At 42.0% G+C, this 16,458-nt stretch overlaps 1 protein-coding gene across 23 annotated transcripts in view; it reads right to left on the reverse strand.

Annotated features, from left to right (window-relative positions):
• Window positions 1–16,458, reverse strand: part of PDLIM5 (PDZ and LIM domain 5) — a 123,840-nt gene that overhangs the window by 104,688 nt on the left and 2,694 nt on the right. For 20 of the 23 annotated variants that reach the window (XM_086888457.1, XM_086888456.1, XM_086888455.1 and 17 more), the window contains one exon: window positions 15,370–15,505. In XM_086888457.1, the coding sequence (XP_086744583.1) occupies window positions 15,370–15,465 (96 nt within the window). In that variant the 5' untranslated portion in view covers window positions 15,466–15,505. Of the gene's footprint in view, window positions 1–15,369; window positions 15,506–16,041; window positions 16,116–16,151; window positions 16,336–16,458 lie in introns of those variants that run through there. The other 3 variants (XM_086888445.1, XM_086888447.1, XM_086888466.1) reach the window with 3 other exon arrangements.

Consider the following 16,458-nt stretch of genomic DNA (forward strand, 5'->3'; position numbering starts at 1 on the left):
GATTTGACATGTTGTCTGTTTAATTACACACACAACCCAGATTATAAGAGATCTGCAAAAATTTGCTTCGGGAATTAGGGAAAAAAACCAAACATGAGAAAAGTATTTGGCACAGCTCTGTGCCCAAAAGTCCTGAAATATTTATAATGCTACTTGACCAGCCAGAGCTGCCACCCTCACACATTCAAAAACTGTGAGTCAGGCCCTAGAAATAAGTAGTGTTTTTTAATCTCACAATTTTATTGCCAAGATACACTCTGAGGTTTCGCTGGGTTTTCCAACTTACTTTTCTTAAATCTGCAATGCAAGACCAAAGGATTATTTCGATGACTTAAATTGAATTCAGACTTTGATACAAGCACATCAACACAAAGGATTGGGAGCTTAAAAGCAACCCCCCACAATGCTCCCCTCCCAAAAATTCAGAGTTACTTGGATACTCAAGAACAGCAGCAGCAAAAGTAACCAATTTCCTCTATATTCTTGAGTGCAGTGATTTTGGAAGGGCTGCTTTAGGAATATCTCTTCAACACACAGGAAGACAGCAAGAGCTTCAAGACAGCAAGAGCTTGAAGACTGAACACAGCTATGTGTGGTCCTGATGAACATCCAGATGAAGTTACTGGTACATATCACAATGCACTTCCTCCTTCTTATGGGATGACTGGAAAAATAGACTCAGATCTGTAGTGCTGCAGTGAGGCCCCTCTGATGACACAGATTGTGTCTCCATTTTATTCATGTCTTTCAACAACCTTTACTCCTCCTCCCAGTGATAAGAAAAGAGATGGGGGGGATGGCCAAACTGCTATCTTTTGTGTGCCTTTTTACCAACACTTTGCTTGTAGACTGCATTTATTGATGAACAGAGATCAAGCCAATGAAGCTGCTACCTTCTTTATGACATTTAACCACATCGTAACAGCCTCATGGGCAAATGACACCTAAACCCCCTGTGCTCTCCTGAATCAAAATAGGCTGAGACAGCTGAGGGAAGGAAGCCACTAGCATTGCCATGATGTTGGGAGTGCAGAAGGGGTCTCATGGTAGGCTCCAAAAGGCAGCCTCACACACTGGGTAGGAAGAATCTGGAATACTTAGTTGAGTCATGCCTAGGAAAGTCAAGAATCTGTTAGGAAACTGAAAGCCAGAAAACTTCTCTAGACCCATTTCTGCACCTCACAACACCAGCTACAGAACTTTCCCTAGAAGCCAGCAGTGCTTTTTGAGCTGGAAACCCAAAGCATGCACGTGCTGCTGACAGTGTTTATTCAGGAATCCAGGGGTATGCAAGTGCTCATAAAAGAGCAGCTTGTTTCTTGATGCTGAAGCATTTCCTGTAACTGCTCCAATAAAGCAAAAGCTGCCTAAATACAGTCCTGCTTTTCTGATTTAACCCAGTGCTGGGCACAGTAAACCCAGGACATACCACTCTCTGGCACAGTACTGAAAGATGGGAAGGAAAAGAATGGTTACAGACTTGCAATGCAGTACTAATGCAAACAGAGACAATAGCTACTATATAGCTACTATAGCTATATAGTAGCCTATAGCTACTTCTATCACCTGCTTTACCAAGTCCAAAGCTCTTATTATTTGTCACTTGGAGCTGACAAACATACTACATATTCACTAGCTTTGAAAATTTTTTAGTTTGTGATTTTTTGCTACCTAGTTCTTATTCCCTTTATTCCAATCCCTTCATTTGCTTTATGAATCCTAAACCCTGTTAGCACCACAGGTAATAATTTCTGAACAGCTTTTATCTTAAATGATAACTGAGAGCAAAAACTCCTTGTAGAATTACTTCAGCAGGAAGGCACAAGTCTTCAGACTAAGAAAAGTAAGAACAAAACTTAAAGGCAGTACAAACTGTGTTCCTGTAAAACTACCTTCCTCTTTCTGATAAAACAGGCAACAAACTAAAGGACTCAAACCTATTTAGCAGAAACTTTAAAAAATGGTGCTGAAAACCAACTCTGATTCAGCTTGAGTGGTTAGCTACCTTAAATACTGAAGTGAGGTTATTTCCCAATTCATAATGCCCATTGTTATGTACAATGTTTCCTAGAATTGACACGAATATTACTTAAATATCATTTTGTTCAAGTCTAAACTATTTGCATGCCACTCCTCTCAAGGTGCCAAGAATCTGTATGCTTCTCCCAAAGCACAACAATTACACATTACTCTGTAGTAGTAGTAATACTACTACTACTCTGGGTAGTATTTTTCCTCATGAGGAATTCCCTCCTGTGAGGCCTTATCTCCTATATCCAGCCTCCTTCCAAGTCATACAGAAATTTCTCTCAAGGGAATGAGTTCCTGCTGCAGGATAGAGGCTGTTAGGTAATCATCATCAGGGCAAATTGGGACAGGAAAATCTCTACAAAACCTCATTTTGTGCCCTGACAATATGTTCCTTGGTAAAGGAATGGAATTCTGGAATGGAATGTAGAAAGCAGGAATGGGAAAATTAGGACATGCAATTAAGAAGAAAAAAAAAAGTACCGCATGAATGAGTGACAGGGGAGGCATTCAGAGTTAGCAGAAGCACTGGAGGCACTCCATCCTCTTGATGAGGTCAGGAACCAATCGATGTCAATGACTGTGGTATCCAAAAATCCTGTACTTGCACCCATCTGCCTCCAGCCCACTGCCAGAAGTGTGCCTTACATTTGCAAGGAGGAAGCTGTGGAAGAACACCCCAGCAGTTTGGCCTTCCACAGCAGTAGGAGGTTATGAATTAAAGCATCAACACCAACTGGTTTGCCCTAAAGCCTTCTTTTGACTCCTGTAATCATAGTTTCCTGTGAGCAATTTCCAGTTATTTCATCCCACACCAAGCAGGACAGAGGTATAAACTGATCTGGGCTGTCAACTGCAACAGCAGCAGTTTTCATCAGCTCAGATATCAAAACAAAATAATGTAATTTTAAGTTTCAATGATCAGCAGTTTCCGCGTTTTAAAGCTGAAGTGGAGATGTGTGAGTGGAAGAAAATGCTCCCACAGAGGAGCTACTCTACTGGCCAGAGAGTATCACACTCCCTCTGACATAAGAGGGATGGTGACACTTTTATCCAGAGAGATAGTGCAAGAATTCAAGCCTCCAAGCTTTAAGTGCACACCTCATGAAAAGCATCTTTAGGTTTTCACATTGAAAGTAAACTGCATTTCCAGACTTTTACACAAAATTTATTCTTTCAGTCAAAAACCTACATATGTATTTTGTTCATAAGCTCAATTATTAAACCAGTAGTTCAGAAGTTTTGTAAAACTACCCAAAAAAAGGACACACTCTGAGGGTAGTAATCTCTAGCTTAAAAATTATAACATGCAATAATTGCATACTGCAAAGAGAGAAGGGGAGGGAGCATCTCTACAATTCTAGGGTAAGAGTTAGCACTACTAAAGCACTTGATTTACTGATGGAGTTTGACTGTCTGGTCAAAGGCCTGTTTCTATTTGAGCTCTCTGGATGCCATACAAACATCTCTGCTAGTCAGGTCTCTTACACTAACAATCACTGGCTCATACATCTTTGAGACAAAGTAGAAAGTTGCCCGGGAAAGGTCAGTTGGCTCCTACTTCAAGCAAGTCTGTGCTTCTTTCTTCCTGGTAACAACAGTCTGAAGAACCAAAACTGCAGAGTGCTGAACCAAGGTGATGTACATTGACACAAGGTGATGTACATTGACACAGGCTGAGCCTTATGCAAGAGTCATCTTATGGAAACAACTTACATGCCCACAATTGCACTTTTTCTTGAGTTTTTCTAGTGCTAAGACCTGGGTTCTTAGCATTTACAGGATTGTTATCGATCTGCACAATACCAAACTAATTTAATTTACAAATTATGCTCTCAAAGGAGATTCATGTAAGCCCCAGCTACAATGACTTGTGATTCTAGTCAGCTGCCAAAATATGACAGCTGGAAAGTGGAGAGAATAGAATGTATTCATAGCTGACAGAAGCTGTTATTTATTAAGCATTCAGTGGCAGTTTTCACAGCTTAGTATACTGACAGACACATCCTAGCAAGTCAGGCTTCGGCACTTCCAGCCTGTACTGTCCCCAGGTATCTGCCACCACTGTGCCAGCAGACCCAGCTCCTGTGGCCAAGCCTGCTGGGCTGAGAGAATCTCTGCTGCACCAGTCCCCCCTACTATCCCTGCTTAGGGCACTGATGGAGGAAGAGTTTCATCTGTGGAGCTGGCTTTAAGCTCTGTCATGAAAATGCAAGCACAGGTTTTCTTCTGCCAACCTTCTTCAGCCAGTGAGTAGCACTGGCAGGGGTGGGGGCCAATTCACATCCAAGAGGACTATTTGGTACTTCATGAGCTTATTCCTGCCTTTGAGAGTGCCAATATTTGGGGAGGGGGGGGGGCCTTCCTCACACCTCTCAGCGTTAAGAAAAGATTTAAAGACGACAGGAACTCAGGCAGCCAGGTAGGATGCAAGGCTCTCCAACCATTATTGCTGCCTTTGCAAGACTGATCATGGCCCCTGATGACTATTTACATTACACTTGATCAAGTCATGACTCCAACAATCGGTCCCCCACAAAGAACTGGTGCACCATCCCCCAAGGGTTAAATATATCCTGAATATATATTTTGGGGATTGCCTTTTCATTACTAAATGGTTACTAGCATACTACCTTAGACACCGGGTAAAGAACACTCACGGGGCCTAGATTCAAAACACTGTGATTTGATGAGCAGCTGCAGAAAGCAAACAGAAGAACTGTCTGAAATTCAACAAAGGCAAGTGCAGGGTCCTATACCTGGGGAAGAAGAACCCCAGGCAGCAGCACAGGCTGGGGGCTGATCTGCTGGAGAGCAGTTCTGTGGAGAAGGACCTGGGGGTCACAGTGAACACCAAGCTATCCATGTGCCAGCAGTATGCCCTGGGAGCCAAGAGGGTCAAGTGGACCCTGAGCTGCACTAGGAAGAACACGGACAGCAAGTCAGGGGAGTGATCCTGTCCCTCTGCCCAGTCCTGATGAGGCACATCTGGAGTGCTGTGTCCGGTTCTGGGCTTCTCAGAACAAGAGAGATGTGGAGCTCCTGGAGCAGGTCCAGCAAAGAGTGACAAAGATGATGAAGAGGGCTGGAGCATCTCTCAAACCAGGAAAGGCTGAGGGAGCTGGGCCTGTTCAGCCTCAAGTAGAGATGACCAAGAGGGGACCTCACCAATGTACAAAACTGATGCACTGGAAGTTCCACATGAATGTGCACAAGTACTTCTCTACTGTGCAGGTGATCAAGGAACTGGAACAGGCTGCCCAGAGAGGTTGTGAAGTGTCTCTCACTTCACAAGAACCCTCTGGACACAATCCAATCCCTCTGTCCAATGTGCTCTGGGATGACTTCACTTGAGCAGGGAGATAGGACCAGCTGACACACTGTGGTCCCTTCCAACCTGACCTATGATTCTATGACTTTATCAAGATGTCTTTGATTTTTAAAGCTTTACAAGCCTTCCATTTCCCTACCACTCTAATAAAAGTATGCCCAACCCTACTTTCACAAGCTCTGTGGTTTGTAAATCTCCCCTGATGCTTTGTTTGTTTTTCTTTGATTTTGTCCATCCTTTTAAAGGTATTAGGCAAAGAAAATTAGAACAGCACAGAAGGAATTGCTCAGATACATGTGCAAGTTGAAGACAAATAATTCCATCAATCTGCCACTCCACGTGTTTCACAATGTAATGCAAAACCTAGAACCACAATGAGAAGAGGTAGAAAACACTGGACTCAAAACTACACCTGGCTTGTCATGTATGCACATTAAAAAGAAAAATCTTTAATAGCAGATGCATTATACACTTTGAGATTGAGCTGCTCTGCCAGGTAGAGGGAGCTTTTGTTTAATAAAAAGCCGCTTTTATTTTTCAACGGTTCTGAACAAAATGTTCTATAGCTCTATAGCTAGAGTTTGCACCAGTGATATAATTTAGTAACAAAAATACAGCTTTATTTATGTCTGCATTTTTCATATTTAAAGCATTTTGCTTTGGCTCCACAGAATTCCTTTTTAAAAATCTCAAATTATACTGCACCAATATAGCATCATACTTAGAGAAAATTTGATCACTTTCTCCACAGCCTGAAGAAATTTTGGGTGCAAGAATAACTAAACAACCCAATTACACTCATAAATGCAGAAGCTAAGCAAACAAGGAATCTTACCCTCCTGAAATTCATGCACTCTATGTTAATCCAGGCCTAGCATCTAAATCACTAGTCAGGTCTCCAAAAGAAATATGAAATACTCAACACAAAATAAAAGTTTCTGTTGCCTTCCCAGGGTTAAGTACTTCACATTGTTCAGTAGAAACATTTTCCCTTGTCAGGGAAAAAACTAGATACTGTGTTAGATCATTCCTTAATATAGCCCAGGATAAGTCAAACTTCTTTCATATCCAGTTAACATGCAAACCATTTGACCTTTCCAACAGGACTACTAGAGACCTGGCAAGATCCACTTTTTAGCCTATGGGACTTCGCGCAAGGCATTACATTTTACTTCAGGGCTTTGCTACAGGCACAGCTGACAGCAGTTGCGAAAGTTCATTCGTTCAAACACTTTCAACTATCTCTTGAATTTACCTCTGCTAAGCTTAACTGTTTAAGCTGAAGTTTCCAATAAAAGAGTAACTCAAAATGAGAAAAAAACCCCATAATACTAATCCATAGTGGTAAAATATTACGGACTATTCCACATGAAATGTTCTGGTCTACAAGTTTCTGTGCTCTGGCTACTTAGTAGTTTTGGTGTGAAGTACAGTTTTTGGTGCAGCGCTTATTAATCTGCTTTAAGGGTGTGTATCATGATATGGTCATTAATTTACAGCAAGCTATTTTGTCCCCATACTACCTCTCTACTTGGGATAGCATACCCAAGTGACTACACAAAACTGCACTGGTGTCTTGAAGTGACAAAAGATGGAAAGCTACTGTGTGGGAGCCCCACCCAAGTGATTGACAGTGTTGAAAGGTGAGTAATGAAAGAAGTAAATAAATGGGAAGAGGGGAAGGAACCCATTTCAACTCTTCTAAGAACAGATAGTACCTCTCTCTGCAAATTCAGCTTGAGGACCTTATATAGCAAGGGAACCTGAAGAGGTACTTCTGTCATATTTTCTCTGCTGTCACTGCCCTGAAGACTTGAGTCATTCCAACTCATGTAACACTGGCCTTAGCGGCAGCCTCCATCCCTCCCGTCTCCGTTTTTGAAACGGCCACCTGTAGAAGCAAACAAACTCAACAGAACAATGGGCTGAGGCCAACTGTATGAGGTTCAACAAGGAAAAGTTCCTGTGCTTGGGTCACAACAACCCCATGAAGTATGACAGGCTTGGGGCAGAGTGGCTGGAAAATGGTCTGGTGGAAAAGGACCTGGAAGTGCTGGTCGACAGCAGCTGAACATGAGCCAGCAGTGCCCAGGTGTCCAAGAAGACAAATGGAATCCTGTCAAAAACAGTGTGGCCAGCAGCACCAAGGAAGTGATTTTACCCCTGTACTCATGACTGGTGGGACTACACCTTGAATCCTGTGTTCAGTTTTGGGCTCCTCATTACAAAAAAGACTTTGAGGTGCAGGAGGAGAGTGTCCAGAAAAGGGCAAGGGAGCTGATGAAGGGTCTGGAGCACAGGTCTCATAGAGAGCAGCAGGGGGAGCTTGGGGTGTTTAACCTAGAGGAAAGGGAACTCAGGGGGACCTTATTGCTCTCTACAGCCACCTGAAAGGATGCTGTAGTAAGGTGAGGGTCAGCTTCTCCCAAGAAGCAAGCAGGACAAGAGGAGATGGCCTTAAGTTGTGCCAAGGGAGGTTTACATCAGATATGAAGAAAATTCTAAAGGGGTTATTAATTATTGGAACAGGCTGCTCAAGAAAGTGGTTGAGTCACCACCCCTAGAGACATTTAAAAGATGTGTAGATGTGGCACTTCAGGACATGGGTTAGTGGTGGACTTGGCAGTGCTGAGTGAGTGGTTGGACTCGACGATCTTATAGGACTTTTCCAACCTAAATGATTCAATGATTCTATTCCTTATATTTGTTCAAACTAATCTCAGCCTCAATTTTCATTTTTTATGACCACTGGCAGGAAGAATATCACCTTTCCCATATTTCCACTGCCTTAGGCATATGAGAAACAGCTTTCTCTCACACTTTTCCTTATATTGGTAACATATGAAATCTATTCTTTAAAAGTCAAAACAAATAATAATTAAAAAAAAATACCAACAATGTTATCTCCTGGCTCCATACCAAAGCCAAACAAACAAGCCTTTCAACACCATGTCTCTTCTCACAATGCCTTTTGATTGCCATCGGCCAATGAATAATGAGAAAAACAGTTACACTAAAAATAGCATCTCCAAATGGTGGGGAAGTCGACAGAAGCTGTCAGGCCTCCAGGGTGAGATACTTGCAAGGAAAACATGCCTAATATTTTGCAGTTCCTATTCAATAAATGCTCCTGTCTTTTGGCCTCTGGAAGGACTGCCAATTTTGCATCTGCTCTGAACATCTAATCAGAGTTTATTTTTTCACTACATCTGTCTTGGAGAAGCAGACACTACAAACAAATACTTTAGCTTTTCCATCACGAAATATTTAGCTTATATTCCTCATACTGTAACTAAACTGTCACTTATAAGGGAAAAAAGAAGAACCAGCATTTTTTAATGTAAAAAGAATGTGCTCACGCATCACATCAGACATCCCCCAGCTACAAACTTTGGTTCCTTTTCCTCCCAGTACAGCCAACTTCACCTTTGGTGTAATGACATCAGCAGAGGAACTATTTTTTAAAAATTAGCTTCCCACTCAGTCTGAAGAGGCTGTCTAACAAATAAGGTCATTCTAACAGAATGAGATGGAGACACTTTTCTTATGCCTCTTCTCCCCCATGCCCTCCCTTCTTTCCAAGCCCACACACCAGTGCTGGTCTGTCATTCTTTAAACCATACAGCAGAATAGACAAGGGAAGGAAAAAATATGGTCAGAGGAAACTGCCCTTTTCCCTTTTCAGCACAAAGATGTTAAACCATAGTGAGAAAAGAGGCAGCCAGGAAATTACAGCCATACCAACAGATCTCTCTTTCCATCTTCAGGTTAAGCTGAGGAGCTCTGTAAAGACTGTTTCTTGCAACTACGCAAACTCTGAAGCACTAACCAGCACTCTCAGGACTTTCCGAACACTTGCTCATATTAAACCACTTGTGCAGCTGGGAACTTTGTAATTATCCAAAGGAAAACCTCTGCTCCTTCAGGACTCTGTACACAGAGGATGTAGACTTTGGCACTGGTAGCTCATCTGTCATTCTCAGTATATTTTCAGTAAACCACATCTTGTAAACAACATTAAACAGAACAGAGTAACACTTCTTGCTTGGTATCTTGGCAAATCCTATTCATTTCATAAGCACTGATAGCGCCTGTAAAATACAGCATGTGCTGCCTCAGGAACAGCATCAGCAGGTACATGCTGTGATGTCTGACAGCATCTCTGACCTGTGCCAGGATGTTACAGAATTACAGAAAGGCTGGGATTGGAAGGGATGTCTGGAGAGCATCTGGTTCAACCCTGCTGCTAAAGCAGGCTAACTTAGGACAGGTAGCACAGAATTGTGTCCAGGTGGGTTCTGAGTATTTCCAGAGAAGGAGCCTCCACAGCCTGTCTCATCAGCCTGTTCCAGTGCTGTCACCCTTGAAAGAAAGAAGTTTTTCCTCATATTCAGATGGAACTTCCTGCGTTTCAGTTTGTGTCCATTGTCCCTTGTCATGGGCACAGGCTGTGTCTTCTCTCCAGGTTCAACTCTCTTGGACTTCCCACAAAAAAGAGATGCTCTGGTGCCCTACTCATCTTCACAGCCCTTTGATGGGCCCCTCCAACATTTCCTTGTCTTTCTTGTACAGAGGAGACATTCCCCTTCCTAACGCACTCCAGGATATCATTGGTCTTCTCAGCCACAAAGACACACTGCTGGCTCACAGAATTTGTTGTTCTCCAGGACCTCCTCTCAAGCAGATCAGTCCCCAGCCTGCACTGGTGCACAGGGCTGTTCTTCCCCAGGTGCAGGACCCTGTATTTATGTTCTGTTGGACCCCAGTATGTTCCTCTGCCCAATGCTCCAGCCTGACCAGATCTCGCTGAATGGCAGCACAGCCTACTGGTTTGTCAGCCACTCTTCCCATTTTGATACCACCAGCAAACCTGCTGAGGGGACACTGTCCCTTCATCAAGGTCACTGATGAGTAACAGGACTGGACCCAGCATTGACTCTTGGGGAACACCGCTGGCTGAAGGCCTCTAATTAGACACTGTGCCATTGCTCTCAACTCTGAGTGCTGCCATTCAGCCAGCTCCCAGTCCACCTCAGCTGCAGCAGTGGAATGCATCTTCAGCTGCACTTTGTGCAAACCATCACAACTCGGTGACAAATCAACCCATCACTGCAATGCCAGCAGCTGCCAGTTAGGATTTAGTTAGGAGCTCTCAGTAGCTTCCAGGATGAAGCATAAAGTTACTGACACAATTATCACTGGCCAGGCTAGCAGTTCTAATGTTTCCCTCCTATTCACATACTTGATTCAAAAACAATTTCCACAGCCCTCCATTTAAAAAAAACTTATTTCATACTTACACAAAGCTTGATTTTACTGGAAATGACACACACAGCTTAATAAAATAATTCACACAAAACACAAGGGCAAGAGTCTCAGCCAGACTCTAGTCAAAGTTGACATGCTCCAGGTCCACTCAAAACATCATTTTCCTTTATTGTCTTCTCACTATTTTCACACATATTAATGACTTCCCAATACCAGCATAAAGAACATCAGGATGCTCATGTGGGACAAATACTGAGCACCTGATGTGCTGTACTTGCATTTCCTACTTCATCCCAAGATGTGCTGCTCTTCCATCTACTCCTTGAGTGTACTTCTTGCCAACAGACTTATTATCATGAGTCTTCCATCAACTACAAGCTTGCAACTTTAACACAGAAAAACACACTTGTAACAGTTGAAATAATGAAAATTTAAAAACTGCAAAACCAAGCAGTTATTTCTGAGGCAGGAGTGGTGTTTGTTTGTTTTGGGTATTTTGAGGAAAAAAAGTGATCAGTGAAGCAGAAAGAAGCTGGCAGTGTGGGAAACACACTGAAAGAAGCTGCAGTAGAAAAACAGCTGTCAGTCAGGTCAAGCATTTCAACATGACTGTATTCTTTTTTTGATTCCTACAGCAAGAGAAAAACAAATAGTGAAACATCTTCTGAAAGACAAGAGCTAAACTTGTCACCAGGATTCAACAAAAAAGTATCTTTTAAATACAGGTAAACATCCAATGTGTTTGCATTAGGTGAGAGGGTATCTATTGCCTACAGACTACATTACTCTTCAAACTATAGCTTTGCTTGAGTATTTCCTTGTTTCTAGCAGAAAATATTGCCATAAAGCAGAGAGAAGCACCCTTTAGAGACTACATCACAAAAATTTGGATCAACTACTAACATTTGGAACAAGTATCCAAACCTCTCACGGGTCATCCTGACATGATGAATATATCATCAATACCAAACACCATTTATTTCAATCTGCACAGTACAGCAGTTGAGACAGTTCTAATGTTAGTCACGCTTCCTGAGATTTCTCTGGTTTTTTTAACCAAACATGGGGAACTAACAAACTCCCCAAAAAGTAAAGCAAATAGAATGTTAATTCAAAGACTAAAGAAATATGGATAGCTTTAAAAGCTACTGTGTTGCACCTAAATAACACAGATGATATTGTAGAGATGATTAACCCCAAATTCTATTAATATAGAATTCAGCATGCCTGAGAGTCACTTCATGAAACCAACCTAGCAATATATTGGGGTACTTTACTTCCAAAACTGCATTTGTTCCTTGCATTGAATGAGAATAAACTCTTGCACAAAAAAATCTTATTCTCACCTCCTCTAACTCTCCCTGTTTTTTTCTTTTGCATCATAGTATAGGTCTTGGAGGAATAAAGACACCAGTTGCTTCTTTAACTAATGTAAACTACCATGAGGAAACAGCAAGAACAGCAACTCAGAATAATCTAAATTTGCTCACCTGGGCTCTAGCAAATGTCTGTATTCTTCACCGCAGGCTAACTGCTCACAGTCTGCAAAATGCCACCTCAGAATTAACTACCTGGAAGCCCTACACTACACTTACATGTGGCAGCCTGAGCCACTTTAACACTTGGCTGTTAATAATCCTCAACCCACCCTTTATCCCTTATTACTTTCAGAGCAACTTCCTTCCCACGGGCCCTTGCTTCATGGGAACCATACCGCCCATCACACTCCCACCGCTGCTCCCGCCCCACTTCAGCTTCCCAGTGTTAAATTCCTGACCTGTGCAATGCCACTCTGCAGGGCTCAGGCAAGTGAGCAGGCAGGGAGGAAGACTGGGAAAAGTCACCCTGTTGAAGTTCAGCCAGATACAAGCTCACGTACCAAGTTCCACATGCATTTGTGTTGTCCGGACTTATACACAAAATATACATATGTTGTGTACGTATGCGTACATAACTATGTGCACATATGGTCTATAGTTACACTGATAAATGTAATAACCATCACATCACAGCAACCCCAATATCACATTTATTGCTTCCCATGAAATGTGTACAGCTGTATAATTCAACATAGCAACTTTACAACACTCAGCTATATAAAGAGACTGATATAACCCTTCAATAACAGTTGCTATTGGTTATGAAATTCAGACTAGTCTGCAATATACTAATTTATGAAAAATCAAATACTGCCCCTGCACTAACATTAACCTCATTTTAACCTAGTTATGAGTATTACATAGTATGAGTTTTAACTCGTTTTACCCTACAGAGGCAACAAGGAATACGCCCATTTAAACTGTATCCAGTAAACTCAAGTGGCTTAGTAAAACCTTCTTCAAGGAGCTGTGAGATTGTAATTTGTTCAAATCATTAGTGAAGAGATTAACTTTTCAGATAAACAGCTTTAGAAAGCAGTGTATTCTCTGTGTTTCATAAACTACACTTTATTTAAACTTAATTTCAATGAGTTTAAACTAAAGCAGGAAATTAGCCCTCAGCAGCCCAGCATTCATCTTCAACATCTACAGGACAAATTAAAAACAAAACAAAACCCAAGAGTCCTCCTTGCCAAGGAACATAATTATGCTGTCTCATTACTGTTTTGCTAAAATAATTTAATTAGCAGCCCTCAGATACAGGAAGGAATTTATGCTACATCAGGAAAAGAAGGGCTTGGGGGGTGAATTGTACACACTGTTCTAGCATACCAGGAACATGGGTGTTGAATTCTTCTGGTAAAAACTATTGGCCCAAAGCTGGATTGGCATACCAGAACTAAGCTTTTTTTTTTTTTTTTAATCCAAAGGAGGGAGGGAAATAAAAAAAAAAGGCACTAGGCAGTCTAATACTTGCAGTCTAATACTTGCATACTCTTAACTGCAAGTAGGAAGACACAGCACAGCTGAGGAGCTGTGCTGAGGTGGAGATTGTGCTTCCCTGCCCATGCACAAATTAAAGCTCTGAAACCACACCAGCCCCCATCTCTCATTATGTTCTGCTCTTGTGGGCACTGACATTTGTCACTAGGGAATCCCATAACTGAGGCTCTAATAGGCAGCTCTTCAGCTCAATTCCTCCAGGCTACTCTGTGCGACAGCACATTTGATTCCTGCAATAAAGTTGTAGTCTGGGCTAATTCCAATGTTTCCTCTTTTAGATGGGAAGCCTGCTTACAGCAGGACTGCACTGTACATCTCCAAGATAACAGAGGCCTCTACAAAAAAAGTATTACCCTTTCCTGAAGTTGGCTGTTTCACATGGCTTACTGCCTATAGTGCTTAACTGCTCGTCAGGTCAGTATCACAAACAAGAACCCTGTACCTTTGCAAATCCTTGTCATGAAAGCCCTTGTACCATCAAATCAGCAGAGTGCCATCCACATCCTCAGTTCAAATTTCTCTTTAGTGTACAAGTAACCAGCTACTGAACAAGAAACCAAATTACAGTTCAGCTTTACAGTCCCTGAAATCCAGGAATAAACTGCTTTTCAACCCCTTCTTGTCCCAGATATTAACTGTCCTAATCAGTACACAGGCATATCTACAGCGCTCCTGTCAATTTCAGCCATATAAAAATAATTTTTCAGAGCTAAACTGTACTTTCATTTCACCACCATAATCCACCAGTGGATAACATAAGCCAAGACTAAATGAACTGGAAGGGTTTGAAACACTAGTTAAGATTAGCTAAAAATATCACCATGATGCATAAACCCAAATAGAAACCTGCTCCATCTCCCAGGGCAGTATCAATTCTGCCATCCCAACAGGTGTACAAAATAATTCATCTTTGTCACTAAACTCCATGAAAATGCAGGAGGGAGAGGAGAGCTGTTGACAGAGGAAGGGCCATTCGTATATAAATTATTCCACATGGCTAATCAGATCTAAAGGTGTCAGGGTGCAGAGCCATCAAAAGCCAGTCCCTTCACCCAGAGATTTCTAGTGATCCTAGAAATTCAAGACTGCAATGTTTGTCACTATATTTTATGTGCAAAGTGCTTCAGCCATCTGAAAACAGCTTTGAAAATTCAGCCCACACTGAAAGACAAGCCTTCCCTGAAAACACAGTTGTAAAGTGGGAAACTAGTTAGACAGTGCTGGGTACAAAGAGCATATTTGTTTTGACTTCGTTCCTCAAATCCTTTGAACACCAGTTCAGAGCACATACTCTATAAAACACTCATGAGAAACTGGCACATTCACTCAGGCACATATTGATGAACTGCTTATTTACATCTACTGTCATTTAAGTACCTTTTTATTACAAATGGTAGGATTTGTAACAACAGACACCACAAGATCCTCAAGCAGCTAAGAGCTGCTGAATAAACAAGGGTAACACGAGTGATTTTTCCCCACTGTTTCCCATTTGAAATGCACAGGCTCAGCCCAGTAAAGTAAATTGCTTGTTTCCTGTCAGCCTCCAACCTCTGCATTTCTATTTTCTGGATGGGAGCAGAGAATGAAATTCGAGGGCAATTTCTTTCATTATTTAAATAAACAAATGCAGATAAAACAACCATTTCAAATGAACAAGTCCTCCTCAAGCTAATTTTCTTGAAGCCTTCACACAAAGATTTATCTTCCCCCTCTCTATTCCTCCCTCCCCGACCCCCAACAGTCCACCATGGGCAAGCTGAGCTCCAGTGCCTGTAATTAATGGCTTTGTCTGAAGGTTGTGGGTTGGCCACAGCATAACAGATACCCACATGCAGGAAAAGAAGCAAATGCACTTACTCGAGAGATAGACAGAGGCACATTGAAATCCTTGCCCCCCTGAAGCCTGAATCCCCAGGGAGCTGGCCCAACCAAAGACACGCTGTAGTTGCTCATGATGTTTAGTATTCAAGGACCAAATCCAAAGAACTGATGCCTGTAGAAGAGGATTAGAGTTTTAATTTAAAGATGATAAAAACAAAAGGCACTGTCTGCAATTTTGAAAGCCTTCTTTCTTTGGCTGTATTCCCCTCCCCCCAAAACAGCCAAAAAACCCACACCAGGTCTGCCATGACTTGTGCTTTTATTCCTCTTATGTTGTTTCCCTCCATAGCTTAAGAAGAAACAGAACTTGGAGAACTGCTGCCGCTGCCAAAATGTTTGACAACTACTTTTTACTAACAAAACACTGTGTGGGGCAGGGGGTCAATACTGAGACAAGCATGAATTGATAGCATCCCTTAAACCAAAGTATGGAAGACATTAGCACTACTGGCACATTCACTTCTAAAAAAATTAATATCACATGCTGCCATGTCATCAGCTTAAAGCTTATTTCTAAACACAACAATGTCAAAGCATCACAACTTTGCAGTTAATCAGAAGAAAATAAAATCCCTCTGACTTTGTTTTTATAGCATAGCTTCATAGTGGCAGAACAATGTCACAGATGAGACAGGTATCAAAACCAACCCTCAAAAATAAAAACTGTGAACTAAAGCAAAATATCCACAGTCACAATTTAACGCTAAGGAAGCAAAACCCAAGCAACCCCTTCTCCACAAACGTGGCCAACAAATTACCTTTAAAAGGCAACTGAGATATTTAAGTGCTGCTCAGCGTCAAAGATAAGGGCTTCAGTTCCACGTCAGATAAGTAATGTTACAATGACATCTTAGGTTGTGGATGCTGTCTATTTTTGTATAGTCGAAGCCCGGCAGGAGCACACCAGGGCGGGCTGGTGTAAGACTACACCGGGGCACAGCCAGATTCCATACTCATATAGGGACATTTAAGGTGGACCTTCAGCTAAGCAGCAGCAGGCGGCTGCAAACCCCACCAAACCCTGAAAAGCCCGGTTTTAGCTGCTCGTACACTGCAGGGGAGCCA

This window comes from Cyanistes caeruleus, chromosome 5 (assembly GCF_971803275.1).
Source record: "Cyanistes caeruleus chromosome 5, bCyaCae1.hap1.1, whole genome shotgun sequence".
In the NCBI taxonomy this organism is placed as follows: domain Eukaryota; kingdom Metazoa; phylum Chordata; class Aves; order Passeriformes; family Paridae; genus Cyanistes; species Cyanistes caeruleus.